We start from the raw sequence: 15,791 nt of genomic DNA on the forward strand, positions 1-15,791 counted from the left end.
GGGAGAGGAAGAAAGAAATCCAAAGAGAAATAGAAAGACAGAAGGAGAGAAAAGAGAAAAGAACGCACAAAGGGTAAGAAGAGAGAGAGAGAAAAGAGAGAAAGGGAAAAAAGGAAGTTGGAGCAAAAGAGGTTAAAAGACACACAGAGAGAAAGAGACAAAGAGCAACAAAGGAAGAGAAAAAAGAGAGATACGAAGAGTGAAAAAGACAGACAGGGAGTAAGAGAAAAGGGGTGGAAAAGAGAGAGAGAGAAATATATAAATACAAGTACAGTGTCTTTGTTCGAGGCACCTGGCTTTGGCAACATCAAGTGGACATATTTCAACCTGCAGCTTGTTTTTCTCTTGCGCTTCTCTGAGTGTTGTCTCGCAGGCCGGATTCAATTCCTTAGCAAGCCTGATCTGGCCCGCTGGCCTTCTGTTTGACACCTGTGCACTAGAATGTCAGAAAGTGTCGTTTATCACTACCATGCCAATTTCTATCACTTAAAAACACAGAAAAAGACAAATGGATTTCTTCAAATACTTGAGCCATTTATTACCATGATTATATACATACTGTACATGTACACAAAAACAACCACTTTCTTTTGATTTTCCGAGTTCTTGAAAAAAAAAAAAAAAAAAAAAAAAAACAGAAAACTGCAGCACACGTTACATTATAAAATAAACCGTATTTTCCGCACTATAAGGCGCACCGGGTTATAAGGCGCACCCACAAAAAATAGTTTTTGGTCCTATATTTTCCATACATAAGGCGCACCGGATTATAAGGCGCTACAATGGGAACGTCGACAAAACAGTCAGATAGTTCAGTTAAACTTATTACCCCCTTAACATTCCCAAAGCTTGCAAAGAAGCAAATATGTGTCGTAGACACGTGCGGATGCGGTGTCCGTACGATGTCACTCAAATGCTTCGTTCCAAATATCATTCGGAAGGTTAAAGTCTTGGGATTCAAGAAATGCCAACCATTCCTTAGTTTCCATTTTATTTTTTGCTGGCAACTGTGTGGACAGCAAAGTAGGAATTTTATTGTGCAGGGAAACGGGGTTCTTTACTGTGCATATGACAGTAAACACTTTAAATGGAATTTAGTATGAAAACAGACTCATCACAGAAACATCAAGATCGTTCTAAAACAAGATACCGGGAAAATATAAAGCCGCATAGCTCACCTAAGTTCTCTTGCTGCCATCACCTTCAATAATGATACGTAACCATGGTCTTCTTACAACCGTGAGTGTAGTAAATCCAGGAGACTAAAATATTTACAAATACAGAATAGTAAAACATGTTTTCTCTATGCCGTAGTGCAACCCAACTGTGTGATTCACATTCATATTTTTCGGCCAATTGCAGGCTTTGTTTCGCCCCTTTAGCCTATGCGAGCCTGTAAATGATCAAAAGGATCCGCCCCCTTGACCTCCGAATAACTTTAGCCAATAGTGACTGATTCAAATGATGATTGACACAATGGTTAGGAAATGAAACGCCGGTATATAAACACTAATCGACACACAAATCTAGTAGGCGGCTGCTTGCTTTAGTTGCAAGACTTTGCCACTTAATATTGATCCATATATAAGGCGCACTGTATTATAAGGCGCACGGTCAGCTTTTGAAAAAAATAAAGGCTTTTAGGTGCGCCTTATAGTGCGGAAAATACGGTATGTGCAATTTATTTTTACTCCTTTGTTTACAGTCACCAGTTTGCAGTTAAGTAAAGAGACCTAACGATAATTGAAACCAAAAACCAAGGTTTAGCTTGGGTTCCCTTAACAATTTGGATGCTTAACTCATATAAAAATAAGATAAACGTCGCCTATAGAGAAATCCTCAAAGAGTCAAACTCAATAATCAAATACCCTTAGATGTCATGAAATTCAGATACTAAGTCATCATTCTTTGATCACAGGTCCAAAGAAAATTACAAGCCACTTAATCACAATCAGATTTAAAATACATCTTGTAAAGAGATCCTTTTGGTTAAGTCAACTCAAAACGTAAAACATAAACACAGTTCTCTAAAATATTAGAGAAACTTAGATTAGAAAAAATGTATAAACATAAATTGATTAATGAAAGTCAATATGGTTTTAGAGCAAACAGATCAGCAACAATGGCTATGATTGACTTAATAAACTAAATAAAATACCATTAATTATAATATACCATTAAAAAAAACTGGAAAGATATGGCATCAGGGGCGTGGCTTTGCAATGGAAGTTATTTGACGGGGAAGAAGCAATATGTGAAAATGGGAGAGTTGTCATCTGTTGTGGAGTACCACAGGGTTCTATCCTGGGTCCAAAGTTATTGAATTTATATATTAACGATATTTTTTTAAAGTTTCAAAACTATTAAAGTTAGTAAATTCAAAGTCCCAAAGGTGAGAACTACCAGGAAAAGTATGTGTGTGTCTGTGTGTGGAGTCAAACTTTGGAACAATTTACAAGACGATATCAAGCAATGTCCAACTATTCGCGTGTTCAAATTTAAATACAAAAAAAACATTACTGGAGATTGGAAATACTGCGTTTACAACTATAGTTAACCTTGTTGTTATTGTTACTATTATTATATCATAACTGTTATTATTGCTATTGTTATTATCATTGGTGTCACAATGACATTTAGTGACTAGTAGCATTATAACATTAATAGATGGGTATTACGATGATTAGTGTATATGTGACTCTTGTTTTTATCATAATTAATAACATATGACCAAAGTAATATGTATATCCGTGAGATTTTGTTATATTTAGACACAAAAGAGGAGCTATCTATAAAATATAATTAATAGGAAAGATGAAGGGGTAGGGAAAATAAGCGTCTGCTTCTTACTGCCCCTTTTCGAACATCTTATGTTAACATTATTTTTGTTGTTGAGTCATTGTTTTTGTCCTGTTTTTATTTTAGCCGTTCAAAATAAGGATTACATTCATTCATTCACATTCAGAATGTACTTCAATAGGAATCAATATATGAACATATTGAGGAGACATTGTAGTAATTACTGTTATTATGATTTTTATTTATTTATATTCGATGTATCTTAAATAATTATTCATTATAATGATAAAACGTGTAACACAAAAGTCAAAACAATTGAAAACCTAGCAAAATGACTAGGTTGGGTAAAGTTCCTGACCTCAAGGGTCCACAAATCAGTTCATTCAGTGGTAGCTGTGATTTCTTGAATGTAAATGGAAACTGAGTACATATCAATCAGAGAGATCACTGCTAATCTCCCCAGCACACGTGTGATCCTGAGCTTTAACCTGACTTGAAAATCTTTGACCGCAAACGGAACAAGAAAACGGTTTCTCGACAGTGTGGGTCATTGTGTGTATCTTTAAGTTTGTTCTCCGGTTGAATGTTTTACCACAAACTGAACAGGAAAAAGGTTTTTCACCAGTGTGTATTCGTGTGTGTATTTTTAAACTTCCCCTCTGGGTGAATTTTTCACCACAAACGGAGCAGGAAAACAGTTTTTCACCGGTGTGGGTTGATCTGTGGTTTTTTAAGGCTCCGCTCTCAGTGAATTTTTGACCGCACACTGAGCAGGCAAATGGTTTTTCACCGGTGTGAATTCGTATGTGTTTTTTCAGGTTTCCTTGCTGGCGGAATTCTTTACCACAAATTGAGCAGGGAAAAGGTTTTTCACCAGTGTGTATGATGATGTGGCTTTTCAGGTTTCCTTTCTGACAGAATTTCTGACCACAAAATGGGCAGTCAAAAGGTCTTTCACCAGAGTGGATTACAGTGTGTGTTTTTAAACCCCCGCTCTGGGCGAATTTTTTACCACAAATTGAACAGGTGAAAGCTTTTTCACCAGTGTGGTTTCTTGCGTGGTTCTTTAAGGTCTCGCTCTTAGAGAAGTTTTTACCGCAAATTGAGCAGGCGAAAGGTTTTTCAACAGTGTGGGTTCTTGTGTGGCTAATTAAATGCCCTTTGCAGCTGAAATTTTGACCGCAAACTGAGCAGGCAAAATGTTTTTCAGTTCTTGCATGCTTTTTCAGGTGTGATTTCTGGGTGAATTTTTGACTACAAAATGAGCAGGAAAAAGGTTTTTCACCAGTATGGACCATTATATGGGATTTTAAATGATGCTTCTCTCGGAACGTTTTCCCACACTGAGAACATTTGTGACCACCTTCCGAATGTGTGTCGCCATCAGTTTTTGCAGAATCTGAAGGGTCGTCATCATCTGGTGTCGGCTGTTGACGGGAGCTCCTTGGGGACACCTTTTCGTTGCTCTCCTCTTGTTGACATGAATCCTCAGAGCCTAAAAGGGCCTCATTCACGGGAAATTCTGTGAAATGTTCTTCATCTTTAATGTTGACAGGCTCCACGGGCATCTCTGAGAAATTTTCTTCCTCTTTAACAGGAACAGTCTTTAGATCATCCTTCTCTTTTTTAATGTCAACTATCTCTAAATCCTCATATTCCTTCTTTTTGATGCCCGGCAATGTTGGCTCCAGTTGCCAAAGAAGATGCTCTTCACTGTCATCTGAAGGACACAAGAAAAAAATGGTTTTATAAAATCTCTATTCACAAACAGAAACTGCATTTTTTACAGAAAAAGCATTAGTATAAAAAGCTTTTGGGCATTTTTGCAAAAACCACAACATAAAAACCCTTTAGTTTTAGAGGAAAATGGTCAGCGGCCTGATGTTCTGTATCCCATCTTTCCTGTGGGCATCTCTAATCTTTTTTTTAATTTGCACCAAATGCATATTGCACAAAACCCTTACGATATCAACTGTATGTAACATCCTACATGCGTGTAAATTATAACTATAACCTTATCCTCCTTGCTTTATAACCTTATCTTCTCCGTTCCTTCTCTTTTTGGTTTCTTTACCTCACTGTGAATGTGTGAAACTGGAGTGTCATGCCCAATTTCGTTGGCACAATACGTTAACCCATTTTGTAACAATGACAATAAAGGTATATTCTATTCTTTCATCTCTCGTCTCATCTCATTTAGCTGCACCGTTTATCCTCAGTAGGGTCGCGGGGGTGCTGGAGCCCATCCCAGCTATCTTCAGGCAGTGGGCAGGGGACACCCTGAACTGGTTGCCAGCCAATCGCAGGGCACACAGGGACAGACAACTCACTCGTTCATGCACACCTAGGGGCAATTTGGACCGGCTAATTAACCTGAAATGCATGTCTTTAGAATGTGGGAGGAAACCGGAGTGCCCGGGGAAAACCCACGCAAGCACGGGGAGAACATACAAACTCCGCACAGGAAGTCTGGGGCTGGATTTGAACCCACACAGGAGGTTCTCAAGAACTTAGAACTGTGCTGCACACGCGGTAACCACTGTGCCGCCATGCTATTCTATTCTATCTAATAATTTTAACCTATTACTGACTCACCACTTTTAATGGCAATATAGACTTGAAAGGCTCACTGTCCATTAGAGGTAAAATCTTAAAGACGAACCTGACCCGAAATTCAGGTCGGGTTGGGCCTAAAATGTCCATCATTACGTTCAGATTCTTTTGATCTATCTATCTATCCATCTACCTTGGTCATATCCCTCAAGAGGGGTGACAGCAAGACAAACACATACAATAACAAAGAAAATAAAAAAGGAAAAAAATAGCAAGTCAAGTCATTTTTATTTGTATAGCCTTCACAGATTATTACACTATAGCAAAAAACATCTACCATATAAATATTGTAAGAAGGTCGTTTTTGTTTTTTAATTCACAACAAAAATAATGATTGTTAGGTCCGCAATCTGAGACGTTCCTTGTTTTCTTCCTATTTAGTGTAAACTGTATTTTGGATCTGCGTCCAAGGGTTTGCTGCACATATTTTTGACACATTTCACACCGCATTTTTATTAAAAGCACGATAACTGTTTCCACACTAAGACTGCAACAATTAGTCGACGCTTTAAAAATAAATCAATAATAGAAATACTTGGCAATGAATACCAAAGTTGACTATTATCACCGGACACGTTTTTCCAACAGTGAGGCGTCTCTACCAATGTTCCCTGTAATTTTCCTTACGGGTTCACTCAAAGTCGGTGAGCAATGCTTGAAACAACAGTGAGCAACAGCAATCCCGAGTGTGGCAACTAAGTCATTATCAAACATGTCCAAAACTTGACGTCAAGTTACATTTTGCAAAGCAAAAAATGTTTTCACTTTTGAATGAATTGACTCATGTATTATTGCAAAGGTTGTACGACCTAAAAACGTCTTTTTTTTTTACAATTCTTTCACAAGATTTCCATTTCTTTTTTTTCCTGGTATCTTTTGTCGCATAATACTAACATTTCTGGGGGCTTATTGAGTCGGTTGAACGATACACAACTGTATTTAATCACATTTTTTAGTGGAAGTACAATGTTGGCAATAAGATTGACTTGGTATAATTGGAAATTATTTGAATGAAACACAAACTTTTTCTTCTTTTTCCCGTTTTTTTTTCCCTTTAATTCCTTTTAAAAAAATCTCATTGTGTTTATTTTTTCCTAACTTTTACTTTTTTCTCTGGGTTCTCTACTTACTTTTTTTCCTTTGTTTCTTTCTGGCTTTTTTTCTGAATTTTTCCTTTTTTCTCTTCCTTTTGTTTCTTTTTTTTCTCAACTTTTCACTACTTTTTCATTTTGGTATTTTTTTTCTTTTTTGTTCTATTCCGCTTCCTTTAAGTCATTTTGTGCATAATTTTACATATTATTTGGTCATGTTGGGATGAAAGAAGCAAAAACAACCTGAAGAGCCGTTTAGGACCCGAAAGAGCCGGCTCCAATAAGTGAGCCGAGCCGAAGAAGCCGGTTCTCAAAAAACTCTACTGACTTTACTCAACTTCATTCTACTTCGACCTTGACTTCAAAATACCGCATTCAGAACACAGCGTCAGGGGAACCCGTGTATTTTTACCTTCATGCACTGTAACTTTGACATAATTCGCTTCTTAATGAGCAATTTCGAGCCCCGATTTTTGTGAGCTGGCTAGATTTTCTTGTGCGCGGAAAAGCTCTGGGTAGTGTACAATTGTGCACACACGCAGCTTAGAGGGAACATTGCGCTGGATAAATTTTATTGTGCGCTGAGAATGTGCGGGCAGTGCGCGATTGCGCAGCTTAGAGGGAACATTGATCCCAAGTCAACCGATTTACCTCCTGAGCTATTGCCGCCCAAAACATTAGCCAAATACCAGCTAGCAGCGCACAAAAACATGAAAGCCTAGGGAAACGAAAAATTTTAGGATAATATCTTGTTGGGTTATTTCCAAACACCATGTAAACGTGTGAACTTATGCCAGATTGTGCCTTTCAAACTTATTACGGGTATATGGATACTGTCTGAAGAATAAACGTAGGTTGCTAAAGCGTTTAAAACGACAAACTTTAGTTGGTAAAATGATTTGAAATCAAACCGTTTGGAACTTAATTGTTTTTTTGTTTCCGACTTTGCAGTTGAGCACAGAATGTCATTCCAGAAATGCACATAATATGTTATTTACTGTTCTACTGCTGCTAATAATCCTATTACCGGTTTACAGGGGGGCAGCACAGCGGCGCAGTGGTTTGCACGTGAGCGGCACAGTGCTGAGGTCATGAGATCGAACCTTCCTGTGTGGACTTTGCATGTTCTCCCCGTGCTTGCGTGGGTTTCCTCCGGGAACTCTAGTTTCCTCCCACATTCCAAAAACATGCATGTCGGGTTAATTGCCCGGTCCAAATTGTCCCTAGGTAAGAATAAGTGAGTGAGTGTTCTGTCTCTTTGTAACCTGCCTGGCAACCCACTGCCCGAAGATGGCTCCAGCACCCCCGTGACCCTACTAAGGATAAGCGGTGCAGATAATGGATGGATGGTTTCCAGGGATAAAAAACATGTTACTTGAAAAGGGACAGGGGTTAATTTAGTGATTTGTTTCTATTGACCAACCACTGCACCTTATTGTTTTTAGATAAGGCATTTTTATGTACAATTCTGCAGTATTTTCAATAGAATAGGTATTTGTCATTCTACCAATTTTCATTGTGTTCATTTTTCAGTAAATCAACTTCATGTTAAATTTAAGAAGAAAAAAAGGCATTATTCAATTATTCGACTAATAGTTTTGTCAGTGAGTAGTCGACTATTAAAATAGTAGTTAGTTGCATCCCTATTTGACACCTTTGAACGTGAAGCTTACAAACGACTGATAACCAAATTACGATCTTTAAGTGCGCTGTCTGGTGGAGTCACAAGGTAATACACTTCCATTCTTTATTAGCGCAGCTCATTTGATAGCTCCACATAGGCCGACCCGAAGGCTGACGGGTTATTCAATGGCACAAAAATTGACGTTGGGTTTCGATTTATGTTATTAAATCATGTTTTAAAAAAAATGAACCGGCTAAAATAAATCGTGGTTAAAAACATAGCAACTGTTTTCACCCCCGCTGCCGTTTGAATTATCTTTTTCCAAACGAAAGAGCATTAAATCAGACGGAGGATACAATTATTGTGTCAACTAAAACACCACTTATCTTCAAAATTGTTAACTTAAATTTTGGCAACATGGAGGAATCTGCAACACTAAACTGTGGAAATTTGGAGGCCTGCCTCACTGAGATAAAAGAATGGATATCACTCAACTTCTTGCGCCTTAACTCTGAAAAGACCAAAATGTTAGTTATTGGTCTATCTAAATGCCGTGACTTAATCTCAAAAACTGCTCTGAACATTGACAAATGTGATATCACCCAGAGTGACTCAGTCAAAAATTTAGGTGTCATATTTGACCCCAATCTGTCCTTTCAAACACATGTTAAAAATATTACTAGAACAGCTTTTTTCAATCTTCGCAACATTGCTAAAATTCGCCCTATGCTGTCTCAGTCGGATGCGTAGATTATAATTCACGCGTTTGTTACCTCCCGTCTAGAGGACTGTAATGCACTACTCTCCGGTCTCCCAAGTCCAAAATCAGCCTTCAGCTGGTACAAAATGCTGCAGCGAGGCTTTTAACTAACACAAGAAAGTTTGATGACATGACCCCGATTTTAGCTAACCTGCATTGGATGTGATTTTAAGGTTCTGTTGGTATTATACAAAATCATGCAAGGACTTGCTCCCTCATATCTCTCAGATTTAATTTCCTCCTATGTTCCGGTCCAGAGCCTTCGCTCTGAAAATGCTGGTGTAACAGAGTTGAAATTTTATTGTTTTGAATTCTCACAAAATCTTGTGTTTTAGTTGTATTACTCTTAATGTTCCGGTACCTCATTCAAATGTTAAGTCATGGGCGTCTGCGACTGTCTTTTTCGTTTGGCACTTTATGGGCTTCAGCGCTTGCCGTAGCTTCAGCTAATTTGCATCGCGCTGAAGGTAAGATGTGCCCAATATCAGTCGGATAAAAAATACATATTTTGCTAAATAAAGGAGCTGCTTTCACAAATTATTTTTGTATATAAAGATATTTAAGCTGTGCTAAATGATGTATATTAAAAAAGCACTAAATAAGAAGTAAAGTAATACAGCTTGAAACGATGATGCAACATGTTTTGATGCAAACACACCACGAGGTGTGTTCTGTTGAGTGATGACCCGTTTTTGTATTTCTAATGTTTTAGATTATTGCAGTCGTGAACAGATGCCCTGACTTTTGTATTGTTTTGTTTGTTTGGGGCGGCAGTAGCCCAGGAGGTAGAGCGCCCGTCTTGGGATCAAGGGGTCCCAGTTCGAATCCCGGCTTGTCCGTGGTACATGTCGAAGTGTCCTTGGGTAAGACACTGAACCCCTAACACCCCCAATGAGCAGGCTAGCGCCTTACATGACTGCACGGCCGCTATTGGGAAATGTGAAGCACACTGTAAAGCGCTTTGGGAAGTCCTTGACTTGAAAAGCGCTTAAATGCAGATCATTTCATTTCATTTCATTTACTGAATGCAGGCAATAAACCGAGTGACTGTGAAACCTTGTGTCGCGCATGATTGAGGGTCGTTACACTGGTCTACTAGTGATCCCAAGAGCCAAGAAGAGATCCGCAGGTTCGAGAGCGTTCTCCATTCGGGCCCTGGAGCTGTGGAATGCTCTTCCCTCTGACATTCAATCTGCAACCTCAGTGGAACTGTTTAAGCTTAAAACACACTTCTATTCTATAGCATATGAATAACCTATATTTTATGTTGACAATATCTGTATTATCGCAACTTCCATTGCAGCCTGGTCATCCTGGAAGGGGGATTAACTCATGTGTAACCCTTCTCAAGGTTTCTTCATTTTCCTCATGTTGAGGTATTTGAGCTGTTCCTTGCCCTCGTGTAGGTTTTAGATCAGGGGATGGTGTCATAATAGTCTGTAATAGTCTGTGGTTTGCAATAATATGTGCAGCCCTTTGAGACTTTGTGATTAAGGGCGTCACAGATAATCATGACATAACTTGATTTGGTCTCGAAACCAACAAAAATCGACCCCACCGCTTAAGCAGCCACGCGAAGAATATTAATTTTAAAAGTAAAATATATAGAAAATTGACCTAGGAAGTCGAAAATAAGTTGCAAATGAGGTTATATAAAAATATAATCACCAACCTTCTCCTTTCAACACAACTCGAAGCTGTTTGCTAGCTACCTCAGGCTGTCGGTGTTCTTCCTCCGTCTTTTTTTGCGCTCTCCAAAGCTCCTCTTTGGAATCTCCTTTCTCTATTTCGCACATTTCACCCACGTTTAACGAAAACAATTGTTTTTTAAACAAGTTAAAATAAACTTTCCCATGCAGATGAAGCAGAACGCCACGTAGCCCCCCAAAGCAACATCAGAGAGACAGAAAGAACAATGAAAGTGGAAAGAACTCCAAATAAACTACTTCCGGTTCACGACGGTGATGGCCGAAACAGTTTCATTTTATATTTTTATTGTAGTACATGTATTAGTTTTGTATATTTTATGAAATATTTTTAATGACTGAATATTTTTTCCTTCAACAGTTTTTCGACATCGACTTTAGAAAGGACTACAAAGGGAGTGGGCCATCTTGTGGCGAATTTGGTAATAAACTTCCATTCTATACTGGACTGTCTCAGAAAATTAGAATATTGAGAAAAAGTTCTTTATTTTCTGTAATGCATTTAAAAAAACAAAAATGTCACACCTGTTCTTGATCAGCTCCACCTGACTTAAATCAGGAACCCGGTGTTGAAGGACTGTGCTGACAGCAAAAGCTGTCAGATCGTGTTTGCCGTTGATATGCTTCTGCCTGCGTATACCTGGAAGTCAAGTCATGTTTAATTGTATAGCCCTTAATCACAAGGAGTCTCATAGGGCTGCCCAGACCACCAATTATTGCAAACCACAGACTATTATGACACCACCCCCCGATCTAAAACCTTCATGAGGGCAAGGAAAAACTCAAAAACCTCAACATAAGGAAAATGAAGAAACCCTGAGAAGGGACCGCACATGAGGTCATCTCCCTTCCAGGATGACCAGGCTGCAATAGAGGTTGCAATAACAAATAATACACAGATATTGTCAACGTGAAATAGAGGTAATTCACAAATTAGAGAATAGAAGTGTGTTTAAAGCCGAGACTTAAACAATTCCACTCAGGTTGCATATCGAATCTCGGGGGGCAGAGCATTCCACAGCTCCGGTGCCTGAATGGAGAGCGCTCTACCACCTGCAGATTTCTTCTTGGCTCTTGAGGTCACTAGTAGACCAGCATTTTTTAGAGCGAAGGCTGCGGACCGGAACACAGGGGGAAATTAAATCTGAAAGATATGAGGGAGCAAGTCCATGCATGATTTAGTAAAATACCAACAGAACCTTAAAATCACATCTTAAGCTAACAGAGAGTCAATACAGGTTAGCTAAAATCGGGGTAATATGATCAAACTTTCTTGTCTTAGTTAAAAGGCTCGCTACAGCATTTTGAATCGATCTATATTGGACTGCCTGAACTTTGCCTGCCATGAGTGATTATCAGACTTTGATTTCCTGATAATCATTTTCTCACTCTCTCGTGTGCGTAGGGCCTTTTGTTAATTCCCTTTGTCCCCTAATAAACTGCAGTCAGTCAGCTCATGTGTCAGCACTTGAGTCTGCCTCAACAAAAAAATAACAACAGATTGGTCCTCCTACAGAATAGCATCACAAAAATATATAAATTTCCCTCACCCATCTTTTTCCATTTTCAAACATTTCTGAAAAGCACCAGGGAGCACTGTGGCAGTACTAAAGAGCTACAGCCGGCTCTATAGCTGCACGTTTTCGGCAAAGCCTGCAGGGGGCGTTACTCACTTAAAATTGGAACCAGCATGCCGGCTGCCATGCCCCCTTCAGGGCAAAAAATAGCCATGGTTTGAAAAAAAAAAAAAAGGAAATGCTTGGAGTGCATTTTCCAGAGTGTGACACATTTTTTCTATGCGATCAAATATTCCAGACCTTTCTTTACTCAACTTTTTAATTTTTTTTTAGAACTGACCATTGAGCAACGTGCAGCTGTAAGAAGGATATGATTATAATCGAATCTGATCACCAGATATGACTCATTTGTGTCTTGGGGCCTCATGGTGAATCACCAAAGTAGGGAAAAGGTGAAAATACTCCAAAGTGTAGTTGATGGTTTTTATTTATCCATTCATTCATTAGACTTGGTGTCGATTGATGAACATCTTCTAAAAAATTAAGTGCAAAAAATAAATCCGAACCCCTGAAATTGTAGGAGCTGTTTATTAAGCTTGTGTAAAAACAGCTACATTTGCAGCAATCTTCTATAAAACTGTAACCCCCCCTCCCAGTATACGACATTAATCCATGAGGTGGGGTTTGGAAGGTGAAATTGTTGTATAGTGGGGGATAGATATCAATGGTAATTGCTTCCAATCTCCCCTACATAAACTATTAACATAACAAAACAGTATCTCGTAAGTACTACTTATGCATACATGCCAACCTTTTGACATTGAAAATAAGTAGATTTTATCACGCCCTTAATTTTTACGAGGTAAACATAATCAGTCCCCAGAACACAAAAAATAACGTGCTGTTTTAAAACCGGAAGTGGCAAACTTTACCAAATTTGAAATAATTAAGCGGTTTATTCACTGACACAGATTTAGCCTTGCTTAAAAAAAGCAGCAGTAGACTAAAATACTATTCTCAAGTCAAGATTATTTGTTTTTGTTCAAATTTGAAAAAGTGATCATTATTTTTCTAATCTCTGACGCCATCTTCTGGCTGTGATCATAATTGCCGCTGCTTTTGTCACGCGTGCAAGTATGTGAAATTCTTGGATGTACTCGAATAAAGTCTTTCTTTTTTGTCTCTTTTGGGGTTTGGGTTGGCATTTGGAATGTATTTAAAAGCCCTTTTCTTACTTTCACCATTTTACTCCTACAATTAGAGAAAAACAGGACAACGTGTGTGATATACGCTCTGTGGCAGAAACACCTATGATAACAGTAAGGTAAATGTCATGATTACCGATTTGAAACAACTGGCCCGCTCTTTTGGTGCCAGCCGCTGCGGGCTATCTGATTGGCTCCCTGTCCCTTTTTAAGCCCGGTCATGTCACTCTCCTTTTGTCAGTCCGTCTGCGAACCTCTGTTGATACAAGGCAAGCCTTTTTAACCCTGATTCCCGCCTGTCCCATTTTTGCACCTGTTTTTCTACCTGCCCGTTCCTGATCTCCCTGTTTGTCTCTGGCTACGACCCATTTTTGATCCCGACCACGTCTGCTCTCCCGTCCCGGCTTACGACCCGTTTTCGATCCCGACCACGTCTGCCCTCCCGTCCCGTCTTACGACCCGTTTCTGACCCCGACCAAGTTTTTGCTCTCCTGTCCCGGCTATAGACCCGTTTTACTATCCCTGACACCGATCCACTTTCGTATTTGGATCACAATCCAATTGCGAGAGCGACTTGCTTCCCGCGTTCAGCGAGGACCGGATTGCGGGTGCTGCCCTTCCGCTTTCCTTCAATAAAACTTGTGGTAAACGTTACGCAATTGGGTCCTGATTACGTTCTGATCGTGACAGTAAAAGCAGATAGGCGTGGTGAAGAACAATATATATAAAGGCTCTTTGAACTCAGTCGGACATTGTTAACACATGCGTGATTGAGAAAATATTTAGGTTTTAAACTATTTAAGGCAGCTCGGAGGCCTTAGGGTAGGGCGCCCGCCCTGAGACTGGGAGGTCGCTGGTTCAAGCCTCGGCCGGGTCATACCTAAGACTTATAACATTGGAACTTATTACCTCCCTGCTTGGCGCTCAGCATTAGGGGGTTTGGTCACCTAATGACTCCCAACACATCAGTTGGGTTGGGCGAGGGGGCTGGGAATCCCCTCCTCTGTATCGATTCCCCAGAAAGAGTCTAAAAAGACTCTAGCCACCTACCACTAGGGGGACATGGCTCTGATATATATATATATATAAATATATAAACTATTTAAGGACACCTCAAACTGCGCAGCCCACCTTTGCAAAATAAAAACGAAACTTTAACATTTTATAACAAATGCCGTCTCTCGATACCGACTTTAACTACGGTATAAGTGAATATTAACTTTTTGCTCCCAACATTCCTACTCAGAAGAAGCGCTACATTGTGTAGGAAATGGAAGTCTTGCGGTTTTGGCGGTCTGGTGACTCCAGCAGATGACCACAGAACTCGTGACGGAGCTGAAGGCTCAACTCTTGTACACAACATATATCAACAATGCTGGAGTATTACTGGTTTTAGAGTTTGCGGAAGAAGGCCTTGGGATTACAGTGTGACTCATTAAGTGAAGGTTTATTTCAAGCACATGAACTCTTTACTGGATTACCCTTTATTCTAGGAAATGCGCATGGAATGCTCTAGAACAGGGGTGTCAAACAATAAAACAAACATTTTGTCGGGGGCCAGACGAGTAGATTAAAGAGAAAGAAAAAGAGATAAAGAAATAAGAGAAAGAGGGAGGGAAAATGAGAGAGGGCGGGACAAAGAAATAAAAAGAGAGAGAGCGTGAGAAACAAAAGATAAAAAGTCGTGAGAGAGGGGGAAAAGAAAGGGGAAGAAAGAAATCCAAAGAGAAATGGAAAGACAGAATGAGAGAAAAGAGAAAAGAAAGTGCGAAGGGTTTGAAGAGAGAAAGAGAAATGGAATGACAGAATGAGAGAAAAGAGAAAAAAAAGTGTGAATTGTATGAAGAGAGAAATAAATGGAGAGACAGAATGAGAGAAAAGAGAAAAGAGAGTGCAAAGGGTATGAAGAGAGAAAGAGAAATGGAAAGACAGAATGAGAGAAAAGAGAAAATAAAGTGCAAAAGGTATGAAGAGAGAAAGAAATGGAAAGACAGAATGAGAGAAAAGAGAAAAGAAAGTGCAAAAGGTATGAAGAGAGAAAGAAATGGAAAGACAGAATGAGAGAAAAGAGAAAAGAAAGTGCAAAGGGTATGAAGAGAGAAAGAGAAATGGAAAGACAGAATGAGAGAAAAGAGAAAAGAAAGTGCAAAGGGTATGAAGAGAGAAAGAGAAATGGAAAGACAGAATGAGAGAAAAGAGAAAAGAAAGTGCAAAGGGTATGAAGAGAGAAAGAGAAATGGAAAGACAGAATGAGAGAAAAGAGAAAAGAAAGTGCAAAGGGTATGAAGAGAGAAAGAGAAATGGAAAGACAGAATGAGAGAAAAGAGAAAAGAAAGTGCAAAGGGTATGAAGAGAGAAAGAGAAATGGAAAGACAGAATGAGAGAAAAGAGAAAAGAAAGTGCAAAGGGTATGAAGAGAGAAAGAGAAATGGAAAGACAGAATGAGAGAAAAGAGAAAAGAAAGTGCAAAGGGTAT

General features: G+C 39.2%; 1 protein-coding gene across 4 annotated transcripts in view; it reads right to left on the reverse strand.

Annotated features, from left to right (window-relative positions):
* Positions 1-615: 615 nt before the first annotated feature.
* LOC148350009 (uncharacterized) overlaps positions 616-15,791 on the reverse strand; it is a 68,654-nt gene continuing 53,478 nt past the window's right edge. Inside the window, exons 1-2 of one of the 4 annotated variants that reach the window (XM_088320287.1) lie at positions 11,119-11,208; positions 616-4,519 (exon numbers count right to left, since the gene is read on the reverse strand). In XM_088320287.1, the coding sequence (XP_088176413.1) occupies positions 3,231-4,367 (1,137 nt within the window). In that variant the 5' untranslated portion in view covers positions 4,368-4,519; positions 11,119-11,208 and the 3' untranslated portion in view covers positions 616-3,230. Of the gene's footprint in view, positions 4,520-7,530; positions 7,598-10,559; positions 10,790-11,118; positions 11,209-15,791 lie in introns of those variants that run through there. The other 3 variants (XM_088320286.1, XM_088320289.1, XM_088320288.1) reach the window with 3 other exon arrangements.

This window comes from Urocampus carinirostris, chromosome 16 (genome assembly GCF_059441175.1).
Source record: "Urocampus carinirostris isolate Australia breed hairy pipefish chromosome 16, RoL_Ucar_1.0, whole genome shotgun sequence".
Lineage (NCBI taxonomy): Eukaryota > Metazoa > Chordata > Actinopteri > Syngnathiformes > Syngnathidae > Urocampus > Urocampus carinirostris.